Source organism: Sus scrofa, chromosome 4 (genome assembly GCF_000003025.6).
Source record: "Sus scrofa isolate TJ Tabasco breed Duroc chromosome 4, Sscrofa11.1, whole genome shotgun sequence".
NCBI classification, from domain to species: domain Eukaryota; kingdom Metazoa; phylum Chordata; class Mammalia; order Artiodactyla; family Suidae; genus Sus; species Sus scrofa.
This window is the reverse complement of record NC_010446.5, coordinates 108,645,081-108,663,943: the sequence shown is the minus strand read 5'-3', so window position 1 is coordinate 108,663,943 and position 18,863 is coordinate 108,645,081. Positions and strand designations below refer to the sequence as shown.

Genomic DNA, 18,863 nt, shown 5'->3' with positions numbered 1-18,863 from the left:
ACATGCTTTTAGCTCCTAAGCTCCTTAATCTGCCATTCCTCGGGGTGCAGAGATGGACTGGCATCTCAAAGGCAACAGGCTGGTGTGGGGGTGGGGGTCTGCCTCTCTCCGATGCTCCCCTTCCCAGGACGGCTGGGCCTGAATACCTGTGCTTGGAGCAGCGCTTTTCCAAGGAAACAAACAGTTATAAGGTTGGGGACACAAGAGACAAAGTCTTTATTGACAGCATCTCTGGGGAACCTGAGGCCCCAATGTCCCGATCCATGCAGGATGTTCAACCGAGACCTTTGGGGGCAGCGAAGGAATGTCAGGATTTCCTGGTCTCCTCCCCAGCCCCTCCCCTGCTGTCACCTCCAGCCCCAAAATGAGCAACACACACACACACACACAGACACACACACTCTTTCTCTCTCTCTCTGACCAGGAACACTCACCTCCCCCACCAGCCAGGCCCCTGCCACGGCCTCTGCCAACCACAGGGAGCCCTGCTCCAGAGCCTCCGGCTTCTCCTCCGTCCCAGGGGGAAGGGACTTGGAGTTGGGCTTTTGAGAGCCACACCACCAGCCCGGCCTCTTTCCCGGGACCTGGCCCTTTGGGGTTCAGTCCACTTTCTGACTCTAGGATTCAGACCCAAACAGCTGTGTTAATATCAAAGCCAGAGGGAGAGGATTCCAGGGCCTTGGGGCAGCCCGCGGGGGGGATCTCCCCCCGTCTGGGCTCCGTGGCGCCGGGGAAGGGGCAGTGTCCTGAGCCCTTGGAATGGCTGCGCTTCTTCACCTTCTGCGAGCGTCCGGCTCGGGGCTCAGGGGCTGTGGGTGTCACCCAGCCCGGTTTCTCCTTCAGCAGCCGGTCGCGGTCTGGCCGCACGCTACGCAAGAACTTCCTAAAGATGTTGGCTGTGAGGGCGAACCTGCGGCCCAGCTCCCGTGGCTGCGCCCTCCCTGCCTTGGGCGCGCCTGCGTCCCCGCTGTCACCCCGATCCCCACCCTTCTCCAGTTCTGGCAGGTCCAGCCAGTTGCCCACCAGGTCCGCAAAGACGTTGTCACCTAACACCAGAGGCTGTCGATTCCGGCCTCGGGACATCAGTGTGGAGGTCCAGTCATCCAGCTCCCCCAGCTCTGGCGCCTGCGGGGCACAGCTCTGGTGCTCTGGCAGCCGTGTCCTGGGCAGGGGCGCCAGATCCCTCCCCCCGACACTCCTATGCGACGGGAACTTGGTGCTGCTGCCAAGTGCAGGTGGGTTGGAGGGGGAGCAGGCCAGGGGGCTGGCAGGACCTTTGCCACCCTCCCATCGAGGGGGCTCGGGCTGCGTCCCCGGGCTTCCTGGGCAGCCTGGGGCAGGACCCCCTCCAGAGATCTCCAGCTGCTCCAGGGCCGTCTGCACCTGCAGGAGCTTCAGTTCTTGCAGCGCCCCCATCATGCAGTTCATCTGATCCTGCAAGCCATCACCCACTTCTTTCATGGACATCTGCAGGGAGAGAGCACAGGGCCTGTGAGCTGGGGCGAGGGCTGCTCCCCAAACACGCCCCTCGGCGGTCATCCCAGCCTGCCGTGGGCCCCACCTCGACACAGCCCAGGACAGTGCAGATCTGAGCCGGGAGAGAAGGAATTTTAACATGGATATGGCTAGATAAAGGCAAGAATATATATATATATATATATATTTTTTTTTTTTTTGTCTTTTCTAGGGCCACACCCCTGGCATATGGAGGTCCCCAGGCTAGGGGTCTAATCCGAGCTGTAGCTGTCGGCCTACACCACAGCCACAGCAACACGGGATCCGAGCCGCGTCTGTGATCTACACCACAGCTCATGGCAATGCCGGATCCTTAACCCACTGAGTGGGGCTAGGGATCGAACCTGCAACCTCATGGTTCCTAGTCAGATTATTATTGCCTTTTGGGAAGTCCCAAAAGGCAATAATATTAATGGCTTGCTAAGACAGGCACTGCACTGAGTTACATATATGTTTACATATATGTACAGGTATATATTAACTTATATTTAGTCTGCTCTACGAGGTAGTGACTCTTATTGTTCCTACTTTAAAGATGAGGAAACTGAGGCACATAAGTAACTTGCTCAAGATTACATAGATGAGGAGTTCCCGTCGTGGCACAGCGGAAATGAATCTGACTCATGTCCATGAGGACACAGGTTCAATCCCTGGCCTCGCTAGTGGGTGAAGGATCCAGCGTTGCCATGAGCTGTGGTGTAGGTCACAGACGTGGCTCAGATCCCACGTTGCTGTGGCTGTGGTATAGGCCAGCGGCTACAGCTCCCATTTGACCCCTAGCCTGGGAACCTCCATTTGTCACGGATGTGGCCCTAAAAAGACTGAAAAAAAAAAGGATTACATAGATGACAAGAGCTAAATCTGAGGTCAGTTTGAGGGACAGAAAGTGCCAGTGGCCGTCTGTGTCCTTCGTGTCCGTGGCCTCCTCTTCTCCGGAGCCTCCCTGAGGTGAGACTGACAGCGACCCTACCAATTCGTGAGCAGCTACCGTGTAACAGGAGGAGTTGAGCCAAGTATTCTGTGCACATGGTCTCATTTCATCTTTACACAAAGCCTGGGAGGCTGCTTTCTCGTTCCCATTTTAACAGCTGAGTTAACCGTGGGGGTGGTGTGTGGCCTAAGGTCACACAGCTCATGTTGCTGGATTCAAACACAGGCCATCTCTCTCCAAATGCCAGAGTCCCGACTACCAAGCACCGCCTCGGGATGGCTGGCCAGCGGAGGGGGGTTGCGAGAGAACTTAGGGAAGGGCAGGAGCTCCGATTCCCTAAGAGAAAGGGTAGGCCTGGGGTTTCTCCACTGCTCAGGAGTGAGAGAAGGCCGTCGGGGGCTCCAGTTTGCAGAGGCCCCTGCCCAGGCCTGCCCAGCCCTCTCCCCTGCAGAGGCCCCTGCCCGGCTCTGCCCAGCCCTCTTCCCTTTCCAAACACCTGTCCCCTCTCAGCTGCCCTCACACTTGGCTTCCATGCTCTTCCTGCCTTCTCAGCCCCATTGGCTCTGCTGCCCTGGCCCAGAGTGGGGATGCTGGGGGGCAGTTCCCTAGCCCCTTTGTGGGTGTCTAAGGCCTGAGCTCCAGGTGCCAGCTGGAAAGTGGCTGCAAGATTGACCTGGGAGAGGGCCGAGTTTGGAGGCTGGGCAGGGGATGCTTCCTCTGATAACATTCAGGAGGCTCCCGTGCCCGGGCCCAAGCTGCCTGGATCCCGCCAGCTCCCCCCTGCCCCAGCTCTGCTCATGTTACCCGCAGCAAACCTCATGCGAGGGGACCATCTGTTTCTTAAGCCCCCCAGAGACCCGCAGGGCTCATCTTACCGCCCTGTCTTAGCACAGGGCTAAGCCCACAGGGTAGGGGATGGAGGGCCTGGGGAGGGGCCCCGCAGGGCTGCACTGGCAGCTGACCCTCCCAGGCTCTGGGGGCAGACCCTCCCAGGGGCCAGAGTGCCCCCCGAAAGCCAGGAGGCCTTTGCTGAGCGTAGGACGGCTCCCACTCTGCACCTTCCCAAGAAAGGGCAACAAGGGGCAGGGTTCCGGGCCTGACAGCCCGGGGGCTGTGCCAGGCTGCCGGGCAAATGCGCTCAGCTTCAATGGCAGTCGCGGCAAGAGACATAGACTGTGGGGTGGCCACGCTCGCTGATGGCCCCTTACTCTGACCTCTTTGGCTTCTCCCCTCCTGACCCCTTCCTTCTGGAAGCAGCTCTGCTGGAAGACCCAGAGCTAAGTCAGAAAGACTCTAAACCTCAAGCCAAACTTCTCAAGTTCCCCCCACCCTGGCAAAATGCTGCTCAGACTCTCCTCTTTCTTGCCTGTCACCCCAACCTGGAACCTCAGAGTCAGTGTTGGCTTTTCTACCCAACTGTCCCTGTTCCTGTCCTCAGATGCCACACACCTTTCCGTGCAGGCCTTCCAGCCACCAGACCAGTTATCCACACCTCTGACCCTGTCACTCGCCACGCAGAAGCACAACTACTCCCATATCCGCGCCCCAGGCTTCCATCAGAGCCTCTCCTGATACTTAAAATGCTCTTGCCTTCCTCCTGCTACTCCCAGACCTGCCTCAGCTCCTCCGCGTGTCGAAGCGCTGGGTCACCCAGGAAACACTCATTGACCACCTACCACTTGGGGGCAGGAACTGAGATGTACACATCATTACGTTGCCCAGAGCCCAGCAAGCACCTCCGCGCTTGCCGTGTAACCTTAGACACACGAGGACCCGACACTGCTTGCTGCCCTTCCCCGGGAGGAGTCAGGGACGTTTCTCAGGGTTTCATTTCACCGAGAGGCACAGAGTCGGAGTTTGCAGGCTTCCTTCCAGAAGGCTGAGCCCGGTCCAGGGCAGAGGTAGTGGGAGGAATGAAATGACCCCATTCAATCTCTTCCAGTCTGGAAAAATCCGTAAGAAATCATGCTGACATTTCGTACCTTTTTCCAGGGAGAATGGACGTGTGCGTATGGATGAATTCAGGGCTGCCCAGAAAACAGAGGCCCCATTTAAGTAAATGGGAGCTGAAATTACACCCCCATGGAAAATGATAGTCTGCAATGGTTAGGATCTTGGGTTCTGGAGACGAACGGAACGGGGTTCAAATCCCAGCCCTGCCACATAATAGCTGCATGATATGGACAGGTTAATTAAACTCTATCTATTATTTATTATTATTATTATTATTAATTATTATTATTATTATTTTGGCCGTGTCCAAGGCATGTAGAAGTTCTGGAGCCAGGGATCAAACCTGCACCTCAGCAGTGACCTGAGCCATTGCAGTGACAACCCCAGATCCTTAGCCCTCTGAGCCACCAGGGAACTACATTGTCTCCATTCTTTAAAATGGGAATAAGACGTCCTGCCTGGTCCAGCTTTGGACAGATCAGGTGAGGTGTATTTCTGCGTAGCCTAGTGGTGAATTTTGGCTGTTAGCTTAAGACTTCCTAAGACCTTCCAGAACATTTCTTCCTCAGGGAAACTGAACAGATAGGGGTGTAGGATTCTGCTCAGCTATCTGTTCTTTTTTTTTTTTTTTTTCGTTTTTTGCTATTTCTTGGGCCGCTTCTGCGGCATATGGAGGTTCCCAGGCTAGGGGTCCAATAGGAGCTGCAGCCACCGGCCTACGCCAGAGCCACAGCAACTCGGGATCCGAGCCGCGTCTGCAACCTACACCACAGCTCACGGCAACGCCGGATCGTTAACCCACTGAGCAAGGGCAGGGACCGAACCCGCAACCTCATGGTTCCTAGTCGGATTCGTTAACCACTGCGCCACAACGGGAACTCCTCAGCTATCTGTTCTGATCAAGGAAAACATCTGGTCCTGTGTCCACCCCAGCCTCACACAGAGGAAGGAGAGAGGAAGGAAAGGGAGGCCTCGCATCCTCCTGCCCCATGTCCAGCTGGATTCGGCCAGCTGGCCACTGAGCACTGACACCACAGGGCAAGAAGGCAGCCCTGAGGGGCTGAGGGCTGAAGAAGGAAGCCCAAGTGTGGGAAGCAGGGAGGCCAGGGGGTGTGGGAAGCAGGGAGGCCAGGGGGTGTGGGGACCCAGGAGCTGGAGGGGTCTAATGGAGAGGCAGCTGCCTTTCCCAGCCCCAGGGGAGTGATGTCACCCAGGGAGAGAGAGCCAGAGGGCAAGCTGCTGTCCTCCCAGAGCGTGGGACCTGCTTGGATCCAGAGTTTCTCCTGCCCCAGAGGGAGAAGGGAGAGTAGCTCAGGGTGGGCGCAAAGGAGAGGGGCCACATCAGAGAGAGTCCCGAGCTAGAGGTGAACCCTAAATCCTAGTGACCAGGCTGCAGGTGATGAGCTCCCCTCTGGCCTCCCAGTGCCTCAGGGCCTCAGGCAGGGGCCAAACCACATCCAACCTGCCCATGGAGCTCCGCTGCAAAAGTCACCAGAGGGTCGCCTTGGTTCTGATTTGAGTGGCAGTAGATCTAACAGCCAGTTAGCAGATCTAACTGCCCTTTCTCGACCCCGTGTGCACGCGCATGTGCACATTCCTACAAGCACATATGTGCGCATGCACACACACATGCACATGCGCGTGCATGCACACACATGCCCGCACATGCACACACATGTGTGCATGCACATGCATGCGCCTACATGCACATGTGCACAAGCACATGTGCACACACAGCTAGCCTGCTCTACCACCAAACCTAATACCCGTGATAAGCATATCTGGAGACGGCTGTGGGAATCCTTTCTGAGAAAGATCTCACCCCCCCTTGCACCCCCGCCAACCTAGAGTCCTTCTCCCACCCCCAGCATCTCCTGGGCCTCCAAACGCCTCATTCTAAACATTTTCTTCTTGTCAAACTTTAGTCTCGCCTGCAGCACAGCTGCAGCCCTTTAAACCAGCCCCTGGCCTCCTCTGTGCAGAAGAACTGGGAAGCCTCCATCCTTGGGTTTGTAAAGAGCCCCAGGCTGTCCCGCGGAGGCGCGGCCTGCCCCAGCGGACTCACTCACACCCGGGACTAACTCGGCCACGCGACACAGGGCAGATTCACCAATCTTTTGTGCTGCGGTTGTGACTGTAAGACGATAACCCCTCCCGTGTGTGCAGCACGTGCCCACTCTTCTGCATGGCCTCGTCTGAGCCCCACGGTTACCCCGGAGGCTGGCTCGGCAGGTGCAGTTATCCCCACTTCACGGATGAGAAAACCAGGGATCTGAGGGCTTTGTGTTTCCCTCAGTGTTTCCCAAACATGCTGCCCGAGGCTTCCTCCGAGACTTGACTGCATCTACCTGCGGCCTAGTCTCCTGCTCAATACTCGACAGAAATCTATGTATATAAATGAATGTGATTATCAGAGAACGTATATGACATGTATACAGACGGTAACTCTTTCTGTTTGTATCTATATCTTCCTCTCTGTCTGAAGCTAAACGTTTTTCATCTGCGTATCACCTGATGTCACCTCATGCACCTCCCTTGGAAACACTGACCTTTGGCTTGAGGTTGAGGCGGATCTGTGGGAGGCCTGGGACCCCCCTCCTGGCCCTCTTACTCCATCCAGGACATTATGAAAAGTCACCGTAAACCCTGACTGTTCAGCCTCATGAGGTTGTTGTGAGAAGAAACAGGAGTCGGTGGGACGGGCAAGGGCAGTTATCATCAGAGGCGGAGGAAGAGCATGAAGCCTTGGAGGGACTCCAAGACCCAATTCGGTTCATTTCCACTGAAGGCATCACTCCACTGATTCATCTGAAGGGGGAAGAGGAACGGGCTGCCTGGGGCTGAAGGCGAAGATGCTGCTAGGAAACCAACCCCCAGCCCTGGAAGGGGTAGTGAGGGGTCAGCTGTGCCTGGACAGCTCCCCCGTTGGCACTCGCTGGGCCCTTTGTGGGGTGGGAGGAGTGAGGATGGGAAAATGTGACACCAGCCTCCTCGGCAACCTTCCCAAGCCCTCTGCTAGGCCCCTGACGGATCTCACAGCTGTGCCCTCCATCCATCCAGCTATCTCACGCCCTCTCCCAGCTCAGCCAGAATCCTTTGACACAGGCTCCGGCTTTGCCCATGGACCTGGCCGTGTGCCCTGCCTCACTACCCCCACCCCCGTTACTCACAAGATCCCCACACTGTTCCTTTCAGCCCTTCTGGAAGCTAGAAGGAGGTTCAGGGCCGGAAATGGGAAAAGCCCCGCTTTTGCCAAGTGGCCCATTCTCCAGCTCAGTGAATAGGGACCTTCACCGCCCTCTGCTCTTGGCTGGACCTCTCAACAGGAAGGTAGAGTAGACAGCGTGCCAAGAGCTGGAGGAGGGAGGGGGGTATGGAAAGGGGGGAGTGTGACATGGATGAGCCCCCTCTCCCAGCGGAACAGTCTGCCGGGGGCCTTGTGCTCAGGCAAGAGGCAGAGGGATGGAGAGAGGGGCTCCCCTGCAGGGAGCTCGCCTTTCAGCCTCCCTCTCCCCTGTCCAGCTTCAGCCCCTCTCCACCGCAGTCCGCAGTCTGCCAGCCACATTCCTCGGGCATCCAGGGATCCTCGAAGAGTTACCTTCCTTTCCTCCCTTCTGGTTCAGGCCTTCCTACTCTCCCATGTGGACTCTTGTAATAAGCTTCTAACTCATCTTCCTGCCTCATTTTCCTCCCTCCCCCGACTTCCACCCCCACCACCTCCTAGATCCCAAGCTGTGCGTGTCTCTGATCACGCTGCTCTGCAGTGCAGATAGAAAAAGGCAGACTCTTCAGCAGGGCGTTCGAGACCCCCTGTAGTCTGCTGTCAATAACTCTTTGGGCCCCATTGCTCACCATGCCTCTGCACGTCCCGTGTGTTCTAACCAAACTCAAGTGAGTCTCCTATGTCCCCTCTAGACAATCTTCAAACATCCCCATTACCTCCATCTCTGAGCCTTTGGGTCACGTCATTTCATTGTCTGCTGGGATTGCTGTTTTTCTCCTGTCCCCGGCCCCATTTATCCCTCGAGATCTGACTCAAATGCTACTTCTTCCATGAAGCCTTCCTTGATCCCCCAGCTGGAGGCGATTGCACTGCTCTCCAATCCTGAACTGGTGCCTCTTCCCTAGCGCGTGGCCTCTATTTCTCTCCGAGAGCTCTGCGTGTCTGTACTGGCTAAGGGTGCAGGTTCTGCAGTCAGACTGGCTGACGTTAACCGATCGATGCCGCTAATCGGCTCTACACCTCGGCCAAGTCACTTAACCTCCTCAGGTCTCGTTATAAAATGGGAATAATGAAAGGACAACTTCGTAGTGTGGCTTTGGAAATCGAGTGACATAACAGGTGAGATATCTGGCATATCAATAACTGTCAGCATCAATCCACGTTGTTATTATCACCCGACTATACTGTGAGTTCTCTGAGGCAGGATCAGTGTCTGTTTACATCTGTGACCATAGCCCCGGCGCCTGGCAAAGTGCTTTAAACAGAGTCTGAACTCAGTAAGTATGTTCCGGGAATGAATGACATATGCCCACCAGTCTGATCAGTTCATCATCAAGGGTTTAACCAAGTGTCTACAACGTACGTGCTGGGGGCATACGGCTGGGGAGGATATGACATGTAATGTCATTTCATCTTCCCAGTAGCTGTAAAAAGTAGGTATTTTAAAAACTCCATCTGACAGATGAGAAACCCAAGGCACAGAGAGGTCAAGTGACCTGCCAGGGTCACAGAGACCCAGGATTGGAGTTCAGGTTGGCCTGATCACAAATCCTATGCTCCTGGCTCTTCCCACCAACCCCCACCCCCACCCCCACACAGTCTAGTCCAAAGTCTCCTTCACCCCAGCTCTGCACATCAAGGGGAACTCATTATGGGATCCTTTGCAGAAGCTTTTTTTCGGCCTCAGGAAATTTGCTCCTTTGCCCTAAGACCTCAAGCCTGTTGCTTTTTTCTTTTTTTTGTTCTTAGGGCCGCACCTACAGCATATGGAGGTTCCCAGGCTAGGGGTCTACTTGGAGCTGCACCTGCCGGCCTACACCACAGCCACAGCAACACCAGATCTGAGCCTCATCTTTGACCTACACCACCGCTCGTGGCAACACCAGATCCTGAACCCACTAATCGAGACCAGGGATTGAACCCGAAACCTCAAGGTTCCTAGTCGGATTCGTTTCCGCTGCGCCGCGACGGGAACTCCCAAGGCTGTTCCTAATGTATCTCCTCTATCACCTTCTTATCTCCTCTCTAATTTGCCTTTAGGTCCTGATCTTCCTGTATGTGCCAGTGCCAGGATCTCCTGAACTTGTGGCCACTAGCGGCCAGATAATTGTCTTCTAGGAACACCAAGTTGTCCAGAAGGACCTTTCCCAGCCTGAGAGGAGTCTCTCTGCCCCTGCATCATGCCTTAGATAGGATCAGCATCCCAAAAGCTGGCTCCATCCTCCTCCTCCTCCAGGAAGCCTTCCCACCCCGGCTGTACATCACTCAGCCTGAGGCGCTCCACCCTGATGTGAACTCATGAGCGAGCGACTCCGTGAGCATCTTACATCTGCTTTCTCTGTGTGCCTGGGTCTACCCCATTTGTTGGAAGCCCTCAAGGGAGCAGTGTCTAAAGAACAGCTGGCCCCGAGGCCTGTGTTCAGGCAGGGCCCCTCTTTGGCTGCTGGTGCGGGGAGAGATACGTTCCCTGCTGAGTAGCTGCAGCCCCGACCCGACCCCCTCATCCTGATGAAGAAGTGTGTCAGCTGCTGCTGCTCTCCTGCCACATTTCAGCCCTGAAACCAGATCCCTATCATCTTCCAAATGGGAGGAAAGGGCCTCCATCAACCTAAAGGAGCCAGGATCCCAAACCCCTCAGCCTCCCCTCAGTGCCCACATGTTACAAGCAATTTTTCTGCTTTGGGAAATTGGGAAATTCTGCTACTTTGGTTTTCAGGAAGAGACTCTTCGTGTCTGTATTTTCTGGGCCAACGGCAGGGCCAGGATGCAGGAGAGGAGCACAGAGCACCCTCAACAGAGATAATTTCACAACTTGTTCGTGTTTCCTTTCCCTGTCACCTTAACCCATGGTGTCTATAGGACGTAGGCGCCTTGAAAAGAATTTAATGGCATAAATAAATGTAGAACTGGAGTATTCCTGGGCATAGACTAGCTTAGGGCAAGGCCAAGCAACACACAGTCCCCCTGGGTGGCAGGGAAGTTTTGCCTGGGATGTACACACACACACACACACACACACACACACACACACACACGCAATTCAAGCTCATGGTACACACCAACCAGATGCCTTTCCCACCCAAATGCAGACCCAGGGGATAAACAAGCCAACACCTTCCTAACTCAGTCACAACCTGAATTCAAAATTCAACCCCCACAGTCCTGAGAGGAGCTAAAAGGCTGAGACTGAGCTAACTCAGCTCCTTCCCTCCCATTGGGAAAATTGAGGCACTGAGATTTGGCTCGGCTACCTAAGCACTGGACTCAGGGAGTGAACGAGACGCCAACAGCGCTGGCTGTCACCCTGTTCTGCCTCCTTTCTGGGCAGACTGGCACTGGGGAGGGGGCAGAACACCATGGGTGGAAGGGAGGGGCAGAGCTCTCCCATCTGAGTGTCATTCTGGGCCCTAGGCCAGGCATTTGGCTTCCTCTCCAAGAGAGTCAAAGGCTGAAGCTGCTCAGACAAAGGGCCAAATGAAAGTTAATGGGGAGCTGGGTGACTTCAGCCTCTCCCCTTCCTCTTCCTGGGGACTGGGGCTCAAGGCCTTGGCAGGAGAGGGTGCAAATGGAGACCTGGAACTCAGCTCCGTGCAGATTCCTACTGCCTTTTTTATTCCCTGGCATCCAGACACTGTCTTCCTCCCCTCACCACCTCCCACCTAGGGTGCTGTGAAAAATGCAAATCAGTAGGATTTTAAAATTCAAGCCCATGCCAGGAACACCCACAAACCCTCTATTAAGGCAGATCCTGAGGTGGGTGGTGTGGTCCCAGATTCCAAGCATAAAAAGAGGATTCTGTTCAATTCTTTTCTCAGTGTGGGTCTTGGACTTCAGACACGATCTGTGATGACCTTGACCTTTCTTTCTGGTATTTGACCAATGAATGGGGAAAGTCAGAAGTGTGTATGTGTGGGCTGGGGCCGGCCATCCCACACTGACCTGGGATGCAGGGGAAAATCAGAATGGGAAGGGTCATGATGGAGACACTTCTGTCCCTCATCTAAGAAGCATTCCTCTGGGTAACAGTCTCATCTGAGTGTGACCACAAAAAAGGCGTCAGGAAGACGTACCAGAGAAGTGACCATTGACCTGAGAAGGTAGGGCTGGGAGTGGGACAGACAGGAAGAGTGCCTGGGCCACTTGACCAGGAAGCATCAATGAGAACACCTGCTACTGCATGCTTCCCCTCCCCCCGGGCTGGCCCCTGATACCGCTGCCAAGTTCCCTCCCCAGCGGAAGAGTGGAGAGTTTGCAGGCAGGGGTGGGAGAGGCTGTTATGGAATCTGAAGAGCCAAGGGCTGGCACTTTTTGGATCCAGGTCTGCTGTAGTGAGCCTGGGTGCCCCTGGCTCTGAAAAGTAAGAAGAAGGCGGAGGGGAGAAACGTGAGGGTGAGAAGAGGGCGTCCCCAAGAGAAACAAACTAAGAGAGACAAAAAAAAAAGAGGCGGCGGCAAAGACCTCAGAGGTCCGGGTTGACCGAGACGGGCGCGCGGACCCGGGGTGGGGCGGAAGGCGGGGGGAACACTTGCAAAATATCTGTCTGAATTCTGGTGGTTGAAGGAACAAGAGAGGTGGCAGCCGGGAGGGGCTGGGATATGAAGTCAGTGAGAAGCAACCTGCCCCCCACAACAGAGCCTCCAGCAGGCACCCTTCTTCCTCCTCGGGCGATTTCCACCCCACCCTCCCGCTCCCCCCGCCCCCGGTCCCAGACTGTGTCACTTCTCCCAGCGCCTGCACCCGGGCCTCCGCACGCTCCCTCCGCACTCCCCAAGTCCAGACCTGACATCTGGCTGGGCCTCCGCACTCCCGCCCGCGAGCTGCCAGGCGGCGCCCCTCCTCCCGCGCCGGGCCCTCCCCCGCGGGTCCAGCTGCCAGCCCCCTCCCCGCAGGCAGGCAAGCCCGGGCAGACAGCCTGCCCGGCCGGCCCCCGCAGCCGCGCCAGCCCTGCCAAGCCCGGCCGCCAGGACTGCTCCCCCCACCCCCGGAGGTGCCAGCTCCCCTCGAGAGCGCAGTCCCCGGCCGACCTCCGGTCCCGGGCAGAGATCGGCCCGCGCACCCTCCTCCCCCCGCTCCACGCAGCCCCCGCTGCGGGGCACCCGCGTCCCGCCCTTTCCGTGCGGGCGCTGGGTCCCACCGCATCTGCTTGTCTGCCTGTCTCCGGTGCGCCCTCTTTGCTCCCTCGGGGTCTCTGGGCACATTTCGGTCTGGGCTAGCTTTGCCCTCTCGGTCTTTCTCACTTGATCGTGACTGCTTCCCTCTCAAACAAGTCTCTGCTCCAAGTTTCCTCGCGATCCCTTTCCCTCTGGACAGGCCCCGCGCGCCGCGTCCCCTGCTCTCCGCACGTCGCGGTCCCGGGGCCTGGGCGGAGGCCAGGTACCCTTTGGGGCGGAGCAGCCCTCCCAATCCCGGTAGCCCGCTCCGCTCTTACCAGCTCCTGTTTGAGGCGGCGCAAATAGCAATCCATTTCCCTGCTCTTCTACCTCATGCGCCCATTGGCCGGGCTCGGCTCCACGAGAGTCCCGGAGTGGGGACACCAGTCCCACTGAAACTGCGCTCGGCAGTCTGCGCTCCGCAACTCTGAACGAGCCGAGTCTCTGCTCCCAGACCCAGACTCGGAGCTTCTTCCCCAGCTGCTCGCGGCGCGCGGTCCGAGCTGGGGGCGGAGGGAAAAGTGGGACAGCCTATGAGAATTCAGGGGGAGATGCCTTCAGCCAATGAGAAGGGCGCGCGGGGGACGCGGGCTGGGCTGCTGTGGGTGGACCCTGGGCGGGTGTGCGCACTGGGCCAGGGCCGCCGCTCCAGGAGGGCTGGCAGGGGCGGGGAGGGGGGCGAACACACCTGGTCCTGGCCAGCGCGGCGAGCAAATCGTGACTCCGGGCTGTACCGACGTCCCCCAACAAAGCACTTGATCCCCTGTTTAGTGATAAAGAGAGATCCCCGTCTTACGGGTGGGCAGTGGGTAAGGATCTCAGAAGCAGCTGAGCGAGCGCCTTAGTGTCCGTCCCAAATGCCACTCTGCAGCTCTTTTGCACCCTGAAGTGTTTAAAAAAAGTGGACTCCGAAAGTGTGGATTTACCTCACCGCCTAGTGCAGGATCTTCCCAGTTCACTCCTCACTCGCGGAGCGGAGAAGCCGCTGCTCCGTGCATTCATTCACTTATTTAACACCAAGTACTGTACTTCCAGGAAGGCTGTAGGTCTGGGGATACCGAATAAGACTGGTAAGGTCTCTGGTCCCAGGAACGTACCTGGGGCGGGGGAAGGTAATTAGATGAGACAAACAGTTTTTTTAAAAAATTAGGCGCTGTAATTTCAGGTAATGATTCTTTATGAAAACGCAAAACAGGGTAAGAAGATGGGGGCCGCTTACAATAGGATGGGCAGGGGTAAAGGATCAGGCGTTTTCTTCCCCAGTACTCTGGCGGCTTATCCCAACTCTTGCTTTAGCTACTTGCAAAGCTCTCTGTAAGGTCGGGGGAGCAAGAGAGGACTCAAGATGCCACGATTCTATTCAACAGACGCAGCCAAAGCATCAGAGGTCCTGTGGGCTGTGGCGTGGCGGCAGATGGACCCGAGAGGTGCCGCAGGCCGGCGAGAGCGCTCCACCCAGCCCAGCCTGGGACCCGCTACCCCGGCCTCCGCGCAGGTTTGGGCTGCGGTTCCCACCCTGTTCCCTGGGCGCCGTGCCACCTGGCCTGGCCCGCAGGGGGCGGTGTTGCAGGGCCCGAGATTAATTAGCGCAATTAGCGACGTGTTGTTCACGGTCATTAACAGGGAAAGTTTACCCAGGGCAGAATGTAGGGGTCTTGGAGGGAGACAGAACCGTGAAGAGGCGAGAGAAGACACGAAAGAGAAGGCAGAAGCTGCGTTCGTGTCAGCAAAGAGCGCCACTTCTGCTTGCCATTGAGAGGTGGGAGCGAAGGAGGGAGGGAGGCAGGATAAAAATGAACATCAGGAGTTCCCGTCTTGGCACAGTGGTTAACGAATCCGACTGGGAAGCATGAGGTTGCGGGTTCGGTCCCTGCCCTTGCTCAGTGGGTTAATGATCCGGCGTTCCTGTGAGCTGTGGTGTAGGCTGCATACGCGGTTCGGATCCAGCGTTGCTGTGGCTCTGGCATAGGCCGGTGGCTACAGCTCCGATTGGACCCCTAGCCTGGGAACCTCCATATGCCGCGGGAGCGGCCCAAGAAATAGCAAAAAGACAAAAAGACAAAAAAAAAAAAAAAAAAGAACATCTTTAGAAGTGCATACTCTGTGGAGTCCAGTCGGATGGCCTCCGCTTAGGCCCGGATTCTCAAGTACAGTGGATCTTGCCCATATCTCTAGGCCCAGTCCTGAGTGCTCTTTTTGGTTGAAGCTGGGCAGCGGTAGCCTCTGGATAGAGAACAGGAAGAAGAGGCTCAGGTGGGTCAAAACCCAGTCCTCAGCCTGTGTCTGGGTGGCTCCTGGCCAAGGTCAGAAGCCCACGCGGGTCAGAAAACCGAAGGCCTCAGGATGGAGCTGAGAAGCTGCTGCGCTCGCAACGTCCTCTGTGAGAGGCTGCTGCTCTCCCAGACCAGCCACCAGGAGAGTCGGCTGACCTTGGCAACAGCAGTCCCCTGCCTCCTGGCAATTGTGAGCTGAGATCCCCAAGGTGGGACCCAAAAAGTATTCAGAGTGGGGACCCACCCCTAAGAATGGAGCTGCTATCTCCAGCCCAGGTGAACCAGTTCTGGAGTTGACTCCTCTGGGACTGATCATTAACCTACAGTCCATCAACATATGGGAGAAAGCTTTACTCTGGGAGAAATGCCCACAAAAGGCTTCCCCAACACAGAAGGCCCTGCTTTGCTTTCCTACGCCTACAGTGGTGGTTAAAGGAGGCACTGGGTCTGTGGGTGTGCAGTTGGAATAGTCTTGAACGTCAAATTTCAGGCCTGGTTTTTGTCCATCCTTGCAAACGCATGGCCTGGAATCCTCTTGGAAGTTAGTAGGAGGGTGGCTCCCGTTAAAACTCCAGGAGATGTAGGCTTAAATCTTGGCAACAATTTAGGACGGGGTGATTTGGCCTTCTCGACAATCGACAACACAGTGTGACCTTGCACAAATGCTTTCCTTTTACTGGCCTCAGTTTCCCTTGCTTAGAGTTTAAACCTGTGGGAATCGAATATGTTTCTATTCCTTACAAAATTCTGTTTTGACAATAGGAGTCTGTTAAGTAGTCAGGACAGGAAGAACCCATCTTAGAGAGGAAGAATCTATTGTTAGCCGAGCCAGATTGCATTCCATCCACTTTTAAGGTCAAGGATATGGCAAGAAAAAAAAAAATCAATGACCATAATCTTGGTGCATTGCTCAAAAAAGAGATCCCAGACAAGTCAGAGTGCTGTTACTGTGTGGTTCCCCTGGGACTTTGGAGGACAATTACTGTCAAACTCTGAGGTGCTTTTATGGACCATTGCAACTTTCTCTCTCCCCTGCCCCTGAGAAGGCCAACATTTCACTGGGGTGCGTCTTACCTGGTTTCTGAAGAGGTAGCTCTGTCCCCTGCGCAGAGCAGCAGACTGGAGTAGGGAAAAGAGCTGCCTTGCACTTTTCTTTTTCTCCTCTTAAGTGGTCGAGAATAAAGCCTGTTGCCATGGCTCTATAAACAGGGGTAAATATTCCTGGGCTGAGGACCCAGGATGGGAGATAGGGGACGTGACTCATTTTTGGTGAAGAGGAGTCAAATAGTTCAACATCCTCCTGTCTGCTCCCCAAAACTCAGCCTGGGGGGAAGATAAGATTACCTCATTTGAAAATAAAGACTGAATCAAAGGTCTTGAGATTGGCTGTGAACATGCTTTCTCAAAGCCCTGAGAGCAGGGGCGGAACCCTCGGAAGGCATCTCAGCTTCGCCCCCTGCTGGGGAGGCTGAGTGTCTGCTGGGCACTTTTCTTGAGGGAGGCGGGGCCGTTTCCTGGAAACAGCGTCTAAAGGTGTCAAACGTCTTGCGGTTTGCACAACCTAGTTGGTGGTCCCCTCTGCTCCACCGCCAGAGCCTGAAGGTCTTGGCACCGAGGACGGAGCTCAAAGAGAGAGGCAGAGCCAGCTGTGTCCCAACAGAGCTGAGATCCTGAACTAAACAATGGCAACATTGCCGTTCTCCTGGCTCCGGATCCCACCGCCCCCACCTGGAGGTCCCCCACCCATCATGTCCTAGCCCCCTCTGGATGAAGCTGTGTCCATCTCATCTCCACTGGCAACCAAAGGGAGCCTGGGGAGCTCATCCTGATGTGAGGGAAAAAGGTACGTGGCCACACACAGTTTGGAAACCTCATCATAACGTCGCCCTCCTGAGGGAGGGGTCCACGTCCCCGCGGCCCTCATGACTCCACCCCTTGCGGCTGCCAACAGCCATTATCCCAGTCCTCCTCCCCCCACAGCTCCTGAGCATCCACAGGAAAGGCTGACCCCTAGAGATAAACACGTGCTGTTGGAATGTGTTCAGCTATCACTGCGGAACCATTTCTCTTTAGGCAGCGGACCTCGCCTGGCAGGCAGGCCCAGGGGTGCCGAGCAGAGACTGTGTCTGGTGTGAACGCATGGGGATGGTGGGGGAGGAACTGGATGGACGCCTAGCTATTCTCAAAAATAATCTGCTTCTCGGTTTTCATGACAGCTTCCTCTGTCCACCTTAGCCAGAGAGCTGGCTCCTCTGCCTCTTACAATCAAACACCAGGGGACGGGGCAGAGAGATGGGTGGCCCATATGTTGGGAGGCCTCTCAGTTCCAAAAGGAAGATTCACTTGGGGTTCAACTGAAAACTCTTGACTGGGTGGCAGAATCAAAGCCTCCAGTCATCGAGAGTTCTCTTGTGGTTCTCTTGGGATTAAGGATCCGGTGGTGTCATTGCAGTGGCTTGGGTCCCTGATGTGGCACTGGTTTGATCCCTGGCCTCAGAAATTCCACATGCTGAGGGCCCGGCCAAAGCAAATAAACAAACAAACAAAGACTCTAGTCATTAAAAGCAGCTTAGCTTTTGGTTTCCTTAAACGTAGAATATTGGAGTTCCCGTTGTACCTCAGTGGGTTAAGAACCCAAGTAGTATCCGGGAGGATGTGAGTTCGATCCCTGGCCTCACTCAGTGGGTTAAGGAGCCGGCGTTGCTGCTGTGGTCTGGGTTGCAGATGCGGCTCAGATCTGGTGTGACTGTGACTGTGGCGTAGGCCGGTAGCTGCAGCTCTGATGTGACTCCTAGCCTGGGAATTTCCATATGCCATGGGTGCGGCCCTAAAAAGAAAACCAAAAACCGAAAAACAGAGTACCATTTTCCCCACTTACAGACAGGGCCATTGAGGCCCAAAGAGATGGGTCTGAATGGAGACAGAATAAAGTCTCCCTGTTTCCAAGGTCACCTCTTCTGAGTACCCTGCTCTGCAGAAAGCAGGAGGCATGTAGATCACTAAGATGATGAGCCACTGAGGGAGTGAGTCCTGGTCCTTCTTCATCCTCAGAATGGCCATTGCTCTTACAGAGTGCTAACTCTGACTCTCTCACAGCTGTCACGGCTTTACACAGTCCCTGGGCTGCAGTCCCCAGGCTCTCTGGTGGTCCCAAAATTTTTAGGAGAGGATCAGAAAGAAAGTGTTGGAGGCAGCAGCAGCAGGACAGTAGCAAGACAGCTTGTCCATGCATGAACGGACTATCTCACCTGAACTGTTCAAAGGGAATTCCAAGTACAAAAGTAGGCTAGTTCAAAGCATGCACAGTCAGTCTGTGGGCTGCTACTGAGCCCCATTTGGAATTATTTACAGCTAGGGGCCTGTGCTTATGTTGCCTAAACAATGGTCTCATTGCTACTCGGAAGCAAATATTTCCATTTTGCAAACATTTGCTGAGAAAGCAAATATTTTTCAACTGCAAAGAACACCTGAAGAATGTCATGGCACAGCTAAGGGAAATACTTATGGAATTTGCTTGAACTCGCTGGTTGATACCAACTGCACAGGGAAGGAAAGGGACTTGGTCCCAGCACTGGCCTGGGGCTATTCTGCCACATCTGACTCCCTGGAGGCCCAGCGCTGGCTTCCCAGTCATTTCACTGTGGCCAGCAACTCAGAGTGAAAGCTGATTTTATGACACGCTGCTTGGCCATCTCCACCAGCTTCTGGTAGCTGGAAGCCAGGACCAGGCACTGGCGACATGCCAGGGGGAGATCTGTCAGCAAATGAGAAAGAAGGCTACCTGCTTCTCCCCCTGAGGCCACGGGGTGAGGTGACAA

General features: G+C 55.5%; 1 protein-coding gene across 4 annotated transcripts; it reads right to left on the bottom strand.

Moving 5' to 3' along the window:
* FAM212B (family with sequence similarity 212 member B) lies at positions 188-13,278 on the bottom strand. 4 transcript variants are annotated; one of them, XM_021090027.1, is made up of 2 exons: positions 13,051-13,278; positions 188-1,467 (listed from the first exon to the last, which is right to left on the bottom strand). In XM_021090027.1, the coding sequence occupies exons 1-2, from the start codon at positions 13,084-13,086 to the stop codon at positions 625-627; spliced, it is 879 nt and encodes a 292-aa protein (XP_020945686.1). In that variant the 5' UTR covers positions 13,087-13,278; the 3' UTR covers positions 188-624. The 4 variants fall into 4 exon arrangements, with proteins under 4 accessions (XP_020945686.1, XP_013852715.1, XP_001926314.3 ...); XM_013997261.2 differs by lacking the exon at positions 13,051-13,278 and adding an exon at positions 12,860-13,043; XM_001926279.6 differs by lacking the exon at positions 13,051-13,278 and adding an exon at positions 12,757-12,874.